This window comes from Hydra viridissima, unplaced genomic scaffold (genome assembly GCF_058129835.1).
Source record: "Hydra viridissima isolate aposymbiotic clone 2 unplaced genomic scaffold, HvirCarnegie_v1 scaffold_8, whole genome shotgun sequence".
NCBI classification, from domain to species: domain Eukaryota; kingdom Metazoa; phylum Cnidaria; class Hydrozoa; order Anthoathecata; family Hydridae; genus Hydra; species Hydra viridissima.
Window position 1 is genome coordinate 4,052,438 of NW_028324307.1, and position 14,635 is coordinate 4,067,072.

The 14,635-nt window shown below is 32.5% G+C and overlaps 1 protein-coding gene and 1 pseudogene across 2 annotated transcripts; both read left to right on the forward strand.

Moving 5' to 3' along the window:
• Positions 1–2,790: 2,790 nt before the first annotated feature.
• LOC149884620 (uncharacterized) lies at positions 2,791–3,945 on the forward strand. 2 transcript variants are annotated; one of them, XM_090096531.1, is made up of 3 exons: positions 2,791–3,049; positions 3,163–3,401; positions 3,560–3,945. In XM_090096531.1, exons 1-3 carry the CDS (start codon positions 2,791–2,793, stop codon positions 3,827–3,829), a joined length of 768 nt encoding a protein of 255 aa, XP_089952657.1. In that variant the 3' UTR covers positions 3,830–3,945. The 2 variants fall into 2 exon arrangements, with proteins under 2 accessions (XP_089952657.1, XP_089952658.1); XM_090096532.1 differs by having other exon boundaries at positions 2,919–3,049; positions 3,146–3,401.
• A 2,439-nt stretch (positions 3,946–6,384) lies between these two features.
• On the forward strand, positions 6,385–8,322 carry LOC149884621 (zinc finger MYM-type protein 1-like; annotated as a pseudogene).
• Positions 8,323–14,635: the final 6,313 nt, after the last annotated feature.

The window sequence follows — 14,635 nt, forward strand, 5'->3', positions numbered from 1 at the left end:
AATTTGGCTTTTTTTTTCATTTTTTGTTCGAATGTTGCAATTCGTTTAAACTTTTGTGCTTCTTATTTTTCTTACAAGATTTTTTGTAATGGTTGTTTTCTAACTAAATATTAAAATTTTTATAACATGTTCATATTCATTTTAAAGCTAATTACTTTTTCTTTAATAAATAAAAAAAAATGAAGTCGATATCATTTTACAGTTTTTCTTTATTAAACAAAAACCAAACATATTTGATAAAAATTCTGCAATCGCTTAAACTTTCGTGAATAGCTGTATTTTGTTTAAATAAGTTTTTTTTACAAAGTATAAATGATTGTCAATTTTAATTAGTTAACTTTATCTATTTATCTAACAATGCAATTGTTTTATGTAATATACTCATATATGCAATGTATGTATGTATGTATGTATGTATGTATGTATGTATGTATGTATGTATGTATGTATGTATGTATGTATGTATGTATGTATGTATGTATGTATGTATGTATGTATGTATGTATGTATGTATGTATGTATGTATGTATGTATGTATGTATGTATGTATTTATGTATGTATGTATGTATGTATGTATGTATGTATGTATGTATGTATGTATGTATGTATGTATGTATGTATGTATGTATGTATGTATGTATGTATGTATGTATGTATGTATGTATGTATGTATGTATGTATGTATGTACATACATACTTGCTATCAATAAGTTGCATACACACATACATACGACTATGCTATCAATAAGTTGTGATAATTCAGCGAGAAATGACGCAAATATAATATTTTGTAAAAACATATTTTAAAGTTTACAAGTCATAAAAAAGTAAAAATTAATTACATAAAATGCTGGTATTATCATTTTTTACTTTAATACCAGCATTGCATGCTCAAAATGCGCCAATATTTCTTTTCAAATAATATATTTTGTGTACTTGGTAAACTGTAGAGCTGAATGTTGATGTTGTTAAATACTATTTTTAAATTTCATGTTTTAATTTTAGATATATCTTAAATTAAAATATACAATGTTGAACACATTAAAAGAAACTTGTTTGCTTTGCAAAGATGGTGACCTTGCTAATCAAAAGATTAATGTTGGAAGGAAAGGTATTTATACCTTAATTCATTATTCACAAGTACGCAACGATAAAAACCTTGAAGAAGAGCTTAAGAAAAGGGATACGGTTACTGTTCATGTGGCATGCAGGCGTGATTTCACTCCAAGTGTAACTTTTGATCAGTCTTTATGGTTAAAAGCTTACGAAATTGCTAAGTCTAAGCAATTGGATATAGTTATTCAATTGGGAGCATTCCACACCTTAATGAGCTTCCTAGGAAGTGTTGGTATAGTCATGGAGGGATCAGGGCTGAATAGATTACTCGAACTTATTTATGCAAGCAATATAATGACTGGTAAAGAGGTAGCTAGAGCACTAAGAACTCACTTCTTAGTTGAGTCTTCCTTAATGAGCCTACTTTTTAAACAAAGCCCCAAAGATGAAGCTGATAGTTCTTTACAAAATATGTATCAGAATCTGGTCCAAGGAAACATTGATTTGGAAGAGATAAACAATAGCAGTGTTATTATAAGATTCACAAATCTTATTGAAAATTTAAAAATACAGCTTCCCCATTCATCCAGAACAGCAAAACTATGGTTGCAATATCTTGAATACATTAGAATTATCAAAATATTCATCAGAGCAGAGAGAACTGGGAACTGGCACGAACATCTGGAAGCCATCAGGCTGATGCTTAATTTATTTGTCGCAACAGGGCATATAAACTATACCAAAAGTGCTCGGTTATACCTACAATCCATGCACTCACTTAATTCAGAACATCCTTGGCTTTATGAGCAGTACTGTAAATCAGGTTACTATTGTATTAGACGCACAGATTGATATTGGGCTGGTCTTTGGCCTGATTTAGTAATTGAACAGTGCATGATGAAATCAATAAAAAGCAATGGAGGCTTAACCAGAGGAAGGGGTATGTCAGAGACTACAAGGAATCTTTTGATCAGTACCTTGCACGAATGCGGAGCAATCCATGATTCCATGTCAACATTGACAAAGCATCGTTTTGACAGCAGTAAGTAACATTGTGAATCTGGTAATTCTCGGCGAAAAAGAGATACTAAAGATTTTAAAGCACTAAAGATTTAAAGCATTAAACAGCTCAAGCTGTTTAACCCATTTGAATTTCAAGACTTAGGACCTTTTATGTATATTTACTGGCCTATATGCTGATAAGGATGATAAAATCAATTGTGATCAAGCAGAAAATGTGAGTTTAGAGATTCAAAACAGTCTTAATAATACTGCAGTCAATCAAGCAGTTATCAAGCGTTCAAAGCAGGTCAAGACACTTACCAAGCTGATGCCAACTGTTAAAGTTAATAACGATGCAGTCCACGTAGATCCTAATGTTACAAATCATCCATCAAAGATCAAGAACATCAAAGGAGGGCAAGAAAGTCTATCAACATTGTATTCCAACCAAAAAACCAAGTGATCTGCAAACAATCTGAATTTCTGTCAAACAGCAATAACAAAACTGCTTCAATCAAAGTATTGGTAATAAAGCTAAGAAAAAAAGTCATATAATAGCGGAATGCGAAGGAGAGGCTGACAGAACCATTGCTACAAAAGAAATTGAGCTTGTACAAAATTGAAAACGTGTGACTATCATAGCTGATGATTCAGATGTTCTTGTTATGTTGGTTCACATGTGGGATCAAACCATGTGTGAGAGTTGTTTGCGCCACAAAGCTTAAAAAAGAATGAAAAAAAATACGGAACCAATAAGCTTAAAGAATGTTACATTAAGTTTATCATATCACGTGAAAAAATGTTTGTTGTTTATCCTTTGTGGATGTGATAATACCTCTGCGCTTTTTGGTAAAGGAAAGATGGCTGTACTGAAGTTTATTGAATCGAATAGTGAGTTCGCTCAATCTTTACATACAGTATTCCTAGATCCCTTTGCGACACAAGATCAGGTAGCTAATGTTGGAATACAACTGGTTTTGAACATGTATGGTAAGCAAAACAATGAACATATTTTTTTTTATTGATTTATATTATTGTTTATTTTATGATTATATGTCCATATTGTTTTGCAGAGGTTTAATTTAGCTCAACTACTACTATAGGTGAAAAAATTAAACAAGTCTCGCTAGCACAACTTAAGAAACAAAAATATATGAAAATGGTGGCAACTTCCAAAAAAGGAATTCAGCCAGAACGACTACTACCACCTGAAAGCTCGATCAAGAACCATTCGTTTCGAGTGTATTTACAAATTCAGCAATGGTTGGGAGTCAATATGGATGAAACAAAGTGGGGATGGAGTAGGGAAAATGACGTTTTAGTACCTATAAAGACAGACAAGGTACGTATACTCAAGCAGCAAAATAAACCACAAATAGCGATTTTACTTTCAAAACGGATCTCTTGAAAATACTCATTTTTCAATAAACAATCTAAGTTTAAACCAGCTCCCAAAAATAGTTTTAATTAACTTTTCAACTTAAGTATTTTTTTATTCAGGATCCTGCACCAATTCACATTCTTATCATCATAAAATGTAACTGCGGCACTAATACTAAAACACTGTGTGGAAAACAATGCCAATGTCGATGTCATGGAATAAATTGCATGACAGCCTGCAGTCAGTGCCAAGGTTTGGAGTGTAGGTTTGGAGGTTTGCAGTGCACAAATGCACCAAAAAACAACGCCAATATCGATGACAGCGAAAATGAATATGAAAGTAGTGAAGATGAAAATGGAAACATTTTTGAAAAATTTTGTGACTTTTGATATTATTTCTAATTATATTAGTCGAATGTAAAAAGCAGTAATATTTTAACCTTAAATGAAAAATGATTCAAAAGTAGTTAAATATATATTTATTATGAAAGAAAATATTTCAAAAATGCTTGTTTTTTTTAAATAGGTGTATAATAAACAAGTTTTTTTTATTTCAGTCTCAATATCAACTATATATCTAATAAATTTTTAAGTAAAGGTGTTTTAATATAGTATAAATATTAGCATACATAAAGAATATTGTAAAAAACTGCTGATATCAGCATTTAAAAGATTTCTAAAGCACATTTAATTTTTTTAAATTTTTACACATTAGGCTATATCTGCGCAAAATTTCATAAAAACCAAGCAACTTTATAATAAGTTATTACAACTTATTGACAGTAAACACGACGGGTTTTTTTTTGTATTTTCAATAAACTTGATTAAAAGTGAGGTCAGCTAAAATAATCATAATTTTTTTTGCTCAATATGGATTTTGGTGGATTTTGGATATGTTAAAGTACATAAAATTACGCTTCGAATGGTACCAAATTCATCTTTAAACAAATTTTGTCCAGGTTGGACACTAATTTGACTAGACTATTATGGCTGTAAATAAAATGAAAAAAAAAAAAAAAAGGACGAAGCAGCAATAGAAAATGTGTTAACAAATCGCGAGGTTAGAATTATTTTGTTCTATCTCCATATTTAAAAGTTGGGAGAAAAAGAGTTATTAAATTTAGTTAGTAATAATAACTTTTAAAATACACATTATTTTATAATTTTTTTTCTAAATAATTTGCCTAAACATAAATTATTTAAAGCATAAGTTATTATTTCTTTAAAAAGAAAAGCTAAAAATTTAAACACTTTTTACTTTTAGAAAAAATCAAAAACTTTCTCCCAACATTTGAACTTGGAGATAGAACAAAATAATTCTAACCTCGCGAAATATTAGGGGAAAAAACTTGGATGGAAGTTAATTGCAAAAACTTTCAATGTTCCGGCCACAACATTTCATCAAAGAAACAGCTATTCACGAAAGTTTAAGCGATTGCAGAATTTTTATCAAATATGTTTGGTTTTTGTTTAATAAAGAAAAACTGTAAAATGATATCGACTTCATTTTTTTTTATTTATTAAAGAAAAAGTAATTAGCTTTAAAATGAATATGAACATGTTATAAAAATTTTAATATTTAGTTAGAAAACAACCATTACAAAAAATCTTGTAAGAAAAATAAGAAGCACAAAAGTTTAAACGAATTGCAACATTCGAACAAAAAATGAAAAAAAAAGCCAAATTAATAATTGAAGTGTCCTCCTTTGTTTTTATAGCAAAGATAAACTCATTTATGCATTAATTTCATGCACATCACGCGAGGTACCTTCAGCCAGTACTCATTCAAAAGTTGCTTTAAATACTGAGTTGATTGAACTTCATGGTATGTCAGTTGATTGTCGATCCAAGACCAAATATTTTCGATTGGGTTGAGATCTGGTGATCTAGGGCACCAGGGCATCACATTGAACTTTTTTTTCAAAAAATATTCTTTGATTGAGTGTGCTGTATGAGCTGAAGCCCCGTCTTGTTGAAAGATGAATTGCTTGCTTCTGCCATACAAGTGTCTGATTGATGGAACTAAACACGTTTCCAATGTGTTCTTGTAGGTGTATTGATTAATTCGGCCTTCATACAGCTCACAGAAGCCTATACCTTTGTGAGAAAAACATCTCCAGATGCCAACCGAACCTCCACCGCCTTGTCAACGATGTTACAAAAACCTGTCTGAATATTTGTCAGTTGCAAATCTTTTGACATAGATTCTTCCCTTGCGGTTTACAACTTGAAAGTTAGCTTCATCACTCCAAATAACTTTTGCCCACTGTTCTACAGACCAGTCCAGCCATTCTTTGGACCACACTCGTCGTTTACGTTTATCCGTGATTGAAAGAATAGGTTTTTTAGCAGCTATGTACGTTCCAATACCTTTGTCCGACAATGTTCGTCTCACGAGCTCTCTGCTAACTTTTGCATTATTTTTTGACTCATTGAAGATTTGTGCTAGCTTTTCGTAGCTGAGCCTGGGGTTTTCTCTGCTCATTCTGAATATACCATTTTTGTCACGGTTGCTGAGTTTGGATGGTCTCCCAGTACGCGACATGTCGGAGACGTCCTTGGTAAGTTCCCAGGTTTTGATGGTTTTTCAAACGCAATATTCAGAAATGTTAAGTATTTTGCCTATTTGAACGTTTGTGTGATTTTTTGTCCGCGCCATACCAATAACTTGCCATTTGATGTCACTAGAAACTGATTTTCGACCCATTTGCACGCAATTGAAATTAATTTGAAATTCACAATATTTTAATATTTAATATTTTAAGTTGATTTTTAATGAATTAAAAGCTGCCTGATGACGTTGTGATGAATTTTTTGATTGAAAAACTACTCAATTATTTGCTAATTAATTGATAAATTCGCTGCGAAAAAAAATTTCGCAGCGGATTCATCAATTAATTAGCAAATAATTGATCCTAGATAAAATCGTTTAAACTTTTGTGAAACCTCTTAATTTGTATCACCTACCTTTTAATGAAATTTCTGAGTAAACGGTAATGAGTCAAAACCTCCTTTTTTTTATTCTATTAACAAATAACCTATTTACCAAATTGGAAAAATAATTATTTTGATATCTATTTCCGTTAGATTTTTATTCAAGAAAAACCGAAGATTAGATTTGAAAATTCTGCAATCGTTTAAACTATTTTAAATAGCTGTATTAGATTATCTAATTTTGTATTGTTTAAGTAAATTAGAAAACTAAAGTTATGGATAAAAAGAAGAAACCCAGTGGTGCAATTAAACGCAAAAAATGCCGAGAAAAAGAAGATAGTTAACAAAAATTGCCCAAAAATGACAAGTTTTTTAGTCAACTTTCTGCGAGTATATCTGGCCAAAATATTTCTATTGATAGTGACTCCAATAATGTGGTATCTGCAGTGTTGGTTGAGAAGCCTACAGAAGAAGATTCGACAATTATTTCAGTTGGATATAACTCCGCCGCCGCTCATGTGAACGTGGATGATGTTTGCATGACACACATAAGAGCGGAGGGTTTGGAGGAACCGCAGACCTCTGCTTTTTTCGAAAATGTGTGCGATTAATCTTCTTATGAGTTGGGAAACTTCAAAAACAAAATATTAAGTGAGAACGAAAAACGTCAAATTCTGGATATGGGGCCTTAACTGCCTTCAGGATCTTTTCCAACAGACATCAACCAGGACAATAGCTGTTTTTCAAAATCGTACTACGTTTCGTGTTCTAAACATGGGCCAGTTAATCGTTTTTGGTTGTGTTATTCCAAAATAGTTGACGCTGCCTATTGCAAACCCTGCAGGTTATTTACTTCACAAAAGAATAATGTTTGGTGTACGGGAATTCGAGATTGGAACCATTTATCAGAAAGAATTAGACAACACAGTTGTTCAAGTAGCTATTCGGAACCATGTGCTGTCAATGAATTTTGGAAAAAAAGCAATACTATCGACAAGGAACTTAAAATGAAATTCGCAAAGAAGCATCATTTTGGAAAATGGTTCTTCAAGGGTTATTCGATATCATACTTACCCTAGCAAAGAGTTCTTTGGCTTTGAGAGGACATCAAGAAGACTTAAGTGAGGAAGGATACAACGGAAATTTTCTGTCGTTTGTAGAGCTTGTCGCCCGATATGATCACATTTTGCGGCAAGTTTGGATATGGCCAAAGATAATAATTATTATTTCCGAGTTTTTTTATCGTTTTATTTTGTTTATAATTATTAAGTGTTTGATATCAGGACTTTTTTGAAATTGTTTTTTTTTTTTTTTTTTTTTCTCATATTTTTAGGATCTATCAGATATCTGAGTGCAACAATTCAAAATGAAATGATTGAGAGCTTGGGAACCAAACTCGAAACCCATCTACTAGAACAAATTAGAGCGTCACCGTTTTTTGCCATCATAAAGTATACGACACAGGACATATCAAAGGTAGATCAGCTAAGCATTGTTGTAAGGTATGCAGTAATAACCAGATCGGAAAATGGACAGCCAATTGATGTAGAAGTAAAAGAAGTGTTTCTAGGCTTTTATGCAGCCATCAAACATGGCGAAGTAGATTTAGTCAACCAAGTGACAACATTATTTATCGACAAAATTATTGATTTAAAAAAATGTGTAGGGCAAGGTTATGATGGAGCCAGTGTGATGAGTGGTGTGTATAATGGTGTACAAAAACATGTTAAGAATATCCAGCCTAACGCAGAGTACGTACATTGTGCCATTCATAACTTAAGTTTATTGATAAGTTGTGTGGAAATACAGATTTTTTTCGCAACGTTGGAAGATTTGCATAACTTTTTCGGTAACAGCATCAAACGTTGGGATCTACTGTCAAAATTCACTGGGGAATCGAACACCACTCTAAAAAAACTAAATCCGACTAGATGGTCTAGTAGGGTCAATACAAGGAAACAAAACTTCGTTATTTTGATATTATCAAAGCATTATCTGAAACAATTCTAAATAGTCCTAATAAAGATGAGCGTCGTGAAGCTCATCTTTATTAGGACTATTTAGAATTGTTTCAGATAATGTTTTGATAATATTTTTATCTTTACTTGCCTCGCCCAAATTGATGTCGCAAAAATGCGACATCAATTTGGGCGAGGCAAGTAAAGCTTTAGCAGAGACCAAAGCAAAGTTGCAAATTTATAGAAATGATTTCGAATTATTCAAGTGCAAAGCCAGTGAAACTGCAAAAAAAAAAAAATGGTATTGATACCCATTTTCAAGAAAAAAGGCAAAGAAAAGTTAAAAAACATTTTGATGTATCAGCTGCTGATCACCGATTTCCAAACCGAGAAAAAATATTTAAAACTGAGATTTTAAATAATGTACTAGACACAGCCCAGCTAGCCTAAACAGACGGGTCCCGTACGGTATTGAACCGGAGATCAGGTATGGTTACCATCCGGGTTATTGCACCGGGAGTCAGACGGGAACCGTACTGTTTTCCCGGGCGTTAACACCATATATCGACCATATTTCAAATATTTCGTTAATGTTATCCGTTTTTAAATTACGATTTTCAGATAAGAACAATTTTTTTACTGTTTGATTATAGTAAAATCTTTTTGAGGATAATTTTTTTACTAGCAGTATTTTAGGTATTGCAGTTTAATTATGTGTTCGTTATGTTTGCAATAACTATTTAAAGATAGTTCTATGTTGATTTTTGCAAATTGATTATAACATTTAGTTGAAAACACTGGTTTTAAGTTGTCTGAGATACTGTAATTACACTACGCACGAAAGCAATTACAAAGAGTGGACATTGCGCAGTTTCCTTAAAATCCTATATACATACTTTGAGCGATATTTTTATGGACATAGTTGATTTGTAAAGTGTAAATTGAAGACGAACTTTTTGTGGATGGGAGTTTTTTATTAGAAGAGAAAATTTAGAGTTGAAACGTTGCGTTCGCCGCGAGAAAGCAACATATACATTGTTAATAATTTTTACCGCATATAATTTATAAAATCTATCTTCAATTAATTTTTAATAAAACTATTTTGGTAATTGGGGAATAGTTATAACCTAATAAGATTTTATTGCCCATATAACTTTTTTATATAATTTGTTATCAAGGGCGGGGAAAATTAATCGGGCAAACAGTTAATTGCAATTAATTGATTGAAAATTTTTAATAACAATTGATTGAAAATATTTTTTAAACCAATTAATTGATTGGGTCAGAGTTGCAATTAACTGATAATTGATAAATTTTGCCATTAATATTATTTACCGAGATTATATTATACTGTTATGTAATTTTTAGTTTAGGGCACAATGTTAAAAAACTTTTTACGGCTGTAAATGCCTACGTCTGTAGAAAATTTACAGCCGGAATCGAAATTCAGTGTTATAAAACTTTTTCGGCTGTAAAACCTCTACAGCTGTAGGAATTACAGCTGTAGAAACTCCGGCTGTAGGACCATCTGAATTTTTGACTTACAGTCGTATTTCAAAAGCAAATTGGCTAAACCAGTTAATCCTTTGGATGAAAATTAGAAAGCAAACATTTTCAAAGTTTTTTTGGAACAGACAGAGCTTTTTTTAAAATTATAAAATACATCTTGTATCGAGCTATTATGGACTTGGATCTTGATTGCTCCAGCTCAGATATGGAGCTCTACTTCCTGTCAACTCATTTTGGAAAAAAGAGAAAGCCCAGAGTGGTAAGATAACTACAAGTTTGAAAGATTTTTGTTTTTGTAAAATATTTATTTAAATGCAAAAGTAATCTAGCTTTGCATGCACCATTGATAAAACCACCTATTTAACATTATTAAAAGATTCAGGTAAAAACTAAGCTACCCTAATATACTAAACCAAATAATATCCTGGGGATTAGTAGTTTCGAGCAGAACAAAATTCAGACTTTGCAGACTCAGACAAACTTTAAAACAGTAGGACATATGGTTTCGATGATCTTTCCAGTTAGATCTTGAGGGACTATTTTGGGTTAGGATTAGTATTTTACTCTATAGTTCACCAAAGACAGCACAAGGCAAGGTACCTTAGGTTACGTAGATTATGTATAGTAAGTAAGGTTAATTTGATTGAAAATAGTTGGTGGGCTCTGTATCTCATTGTATAATTTTAAGGATATTTTAATTAAAAAAAAACAATATTTAGTTCAAAGATCGAAGGTTCACTGAACAAGTCTCTGATGTGGTGTATAGACAACAAAATCGGATCCCAAGAGCAGCTGTCGACTATTTGGAAGATAAAATTGAAGATCAACTTAAGCATCCTACAAACAGAAATCATCCACTGAGTTCAAGGCAACAGGTAATCAAAAACAACAAAGTCTTTTAGATAACAACAATGTTTGATTAAGCAGAGAAATTAAATATTTTTACAAAGTGCTCCATATGAACCAAAAATTGCATAAGTTGGATTCTGTATTTTAATTGTAAAATTCTCTTGCAAAGTTTTATCATCAAAACAAAACTATTTGTTAAGAACCACATTTTAATGGGATACTCTTTTTCCAGATTTTGCTTTTTTGTCAATTCCTGGGCACTGATGCCTTTTACCATTTGTTAAGAGATGCTCGAGGTGTTGATACCAAGACCATTCATGCTACAGTCCATCGAGTTGCTGATGCTGTCATCTCCCTGAAGAATGAAATCATTCGTTGGCCTGAAGTTTGCAGTGACCTAGCAGAGAAATTTTACCAGTTCAACCAGTTTCCTCTTTGTGCTGGTGCCCTGGATGGCACTCACATCAATGTTGAACCACCCAGAGCTGATGAAGCCTCATTTCTGAATCGCTACAGGGAACACTCCATTAATGTACTTGCAGTCTGTGGGCCAGATTTGTCTTTCTATTATGTCGATGCTAATCACCCAGGCAGATGTCATGATTCAAGAGTTATCCGTGAAAGTTCTCTCTGGAGATCATTTGACATTCTTGATCAACGGCCCTTCAAAGGTGCTGTACTCCTGGGAGATTCAGCCTACCCACTGCGTGAATGGCTAATGACCCCCTTCCAAGGAATTCCAGATGGTGCGAAAGAAAAGTACAATGATTCACACAGTGTCACCAGGAATGTGATAGAGAGAGCCTTTGGTGTTGTGAAGAAAAGGTTTTACTCTCTGGGTAATGGATTTCGATTGCACAACATGGAGGATGTGCCAAAGTTCATTATAGCAGCCTTTATTCTACACAACTTAGCCATTCAGTTTGGTGACTCTTGTGAATTTGATGATGACCTGTCTCCTCAACAGCAATCGTCACGTCGACCCAGGAAGCACCAGAAACGTAAGCGAAATCACCCAGTTATTCCTCCAGCAGAGCAAACATTGGATGGTACCTTGAGAGAAGAGAATGAAAGCCAAACATACACCGACAAAAAAACTATTCTTGGTATTAGAAAAAGAGAGCAACTTTTGACCTTCTTTAATGAATAGAAGATGTTTCTGTTTCGCCCATTTTAATGATGCTAAAGGATATGTTAGACTTTGTGGTGCATGTAAAATTTTTCCTATTTGATGCCAATACTGCATTGCTAAAATGATATAGGCAGAGTTTTAAATAAAGAAGCTGCTATGTTAAAACCTACAAAATGACACTTAGAACTACCAAGTCTATATTTGGATAGTACAGAAAGCAGAAGACTGACAATAGGTTTTGAAATATTTGTTTATTTATTTATTTGACACCCTTTTTTCTCATAAGCAAATTGATTCGGAAGTTATTGAAAGCATTTATATATAGATTAATACCAATTGTAAAAAATTAAGACTAAGCAGAAGACAAAGGATTTTAATATAAATTCAAAATTTTGTAAACATGCAAAGCAAAATGATAATGTAAAATAGTTTTTGTTAAGGTACTTAAAAATCCATTTTTGTACTAAATTGGAGAAAATTTTCAATGTGTTTTGCACATTTTAAAATAAAGGAGACATTGCTTTTAAAAAATATGACTTTTTATTTCAAAAACTTTTCTTTGATGGAAAGACAGAATTAGTTTAGATAATTTGAAAATTCACAAAGTTTTAGTTTTGAAAAACATCTAAAATATCCAAAAAAACTGACATATTTTAATGACTGAGGTTAACTTTGAAAATGGCAAAGGTCAATTAGTCATTTCTTCAACCTTTTAACTTTTTTCTTTGCTTTTTTCTTACGTTTACTCAACCTTGCTAGGTAAATTTCTCTACCATGATTGTTATTTTGCAAGAATTTATGGAGGAAGAAAATGAGGGCAAGTCTCTGGGGGTCCAAACCATTAGGGGACAATACAGGTGTACTTGAGTGGTATTCTAGGCCTGAATTTTCAATTAGGAGGCTCCCATGTGGCAAGTAAAACCCTACTCCTTGATGATGAGACCCCTTAAGTCTGTATTGGGGTAGTACATGAAGTTGGGGAGTGGTAAGAGGATCTTTTAGAAAAGTTACAAGGGCAACACAGCCATAATGAACATCGTGTCTATCCTTATGCACATGTGCAGTGTAATCACTAGCCAAAGTCATGCCAGAGAAAACATTTTGGGATTCACACCCTAGACGACAGGTGTTAGGTTTTACAGCAGTCATTTTATCAAAGCAAAATGGGACAGCTTTTTGAAGATGGAGGGAAATGAGGTCGGCAAGGTTATCAGAAATTTGAAGCAAAAGAGATGGATTGCCACCAGTGAGAAGTGGGAAAAGGCTAACTCGGTCATTCATGGGTTTACTAGCATTCTTACAGATATCGCCAGCTCTATACATGTCTTTTGTGCAGCCAATTGTGTAAGAAAATGATCGATTTGGGCCCTCTGGGCCCTGGCAACTGCAATTTTGCCCTTCAACTTCAATTCCCCTTGATCTGGAAGGGCAAAATGGGAGTACATGGGTGGCTAAGGCATTTCGTAAGTTAGATGCTTCGGAAGAAGTCAAGAAATCCAAAATTATTATTGAAACAACAATGAAATAGTGTTTTTGACAGCTTAGGGGATTTGTTATTAGACAAAAATTAAATTTTATGTATAAAAATTTTGGGAAAATCTGCATTTATTATCTGGAAGTTTGGGTTATTTTTGCTCAAAGACAAGAAAACATTTTTGTACCAATAAGTTGGACAGTTCTATTTATAAACAAATTTTTAAAAATAAAATATCAGCACTTTAAAGCTGATACATCCAAAAAGTTGTACCATTTTATGTAAAAATAAAATAAAATTCGAATTTGCAATTTTATTTGTAACTTTAGAGCAAAAATGCATAAAATATCGAAGAAAGAGCTTTTTAAGACTGAAAAAAAAGTATAAAATAGCATTTATGCTATCTTGACTCATGTAAAAGTTATTGCAACATAAAGTTTAGCAAAGAAATTTTACAATTTTATTTTCTGATTTAGGAGTAGAATTTAACAATTAATTCTCATTGGTAAATTATGAATCCCCTAGGAAGTCAATACTTGAAAGCTTTTACATTTGAAATTGTAAATCATTGATCTCATAGGGCCCAACAAAAATCTCTCTGCAGCCCATCTTTGGATGGTAGATCACTGATTGTGAACCTGTGCTCTATTTAATGGATAATTCAATGTAATATTTTATGTTTTATTTCATACTTTCATAAGAACATACAGCAAATTTGACAAATTTTCAATTTCAAAATTAGATTGACAGAAATAGTTCAGTTTAATGCATCACTTTATGAGAATCTTCACTAGATTAAAAAAAAAGAATTTATAAAGTTGCTTGGAGAAATTAAATAACTCTTGAGTCTTGGCTTGCAGGTTTCACTCTTCTATGACAATACATATTTGCATTTCGTTTAGGAATTAGTTTCTTTGACTCTTTCTAAAGTTGAAATGAAGCTGACTGGAACTGAAGAACTTAGAGGGAATCAAAGCTTGAACAATGTTCGCTGAAAAATTAAAAAAAAATGACACAAAGAAGAATGAGTATAGTTAGTAAGATGAAGGTCCAGATAGAGCTGTTTGCTTAAATTTAAAAGGGCCAATGTGAGGCACTAGACCTTGAACACATGTCCATGTGAGGACCCTGGTCCTTGCCATTGCAAGAAACCATGTAGCAGTATGGTATCTTTTTACAAAAAATGATTTTGGTGTGTCATCAGTTGAGTACAAAACAAAGAAAACTATGAACACTAAAATATATCATGATTTGTTGTTGTGAAGAAGGAAGATCTGTAATTGTTTTAAATTTAAATTACATTTGCTTCGACTCAGGAGAAACAGTGAGTGTTTTTAGTA

Bases quoted from the DNA above. Each gene is read 5' to 3' on its own strand.
- LOC149884620 (XM_090096531.1), top strand. From the start codon at position 2,791: ATGAAAAAAAATACGGAACCAATAAGCTTAAAGAATGTTACATTAAGT. The intron at 3,050-3,162 runs GTAAGCAAAACA...CTACTACTATAG, and splicing joins ACTGGTTTTGAACATGTATG to GTGAAAAAATTAAACAAGTC. The intron at 3,402-3,559 runs GTACGTATACTC...TTTTTTATTCAG, and splicing joins TACCTATAAAGACAGACAAG to GATCCTGCACCAATTCACAT.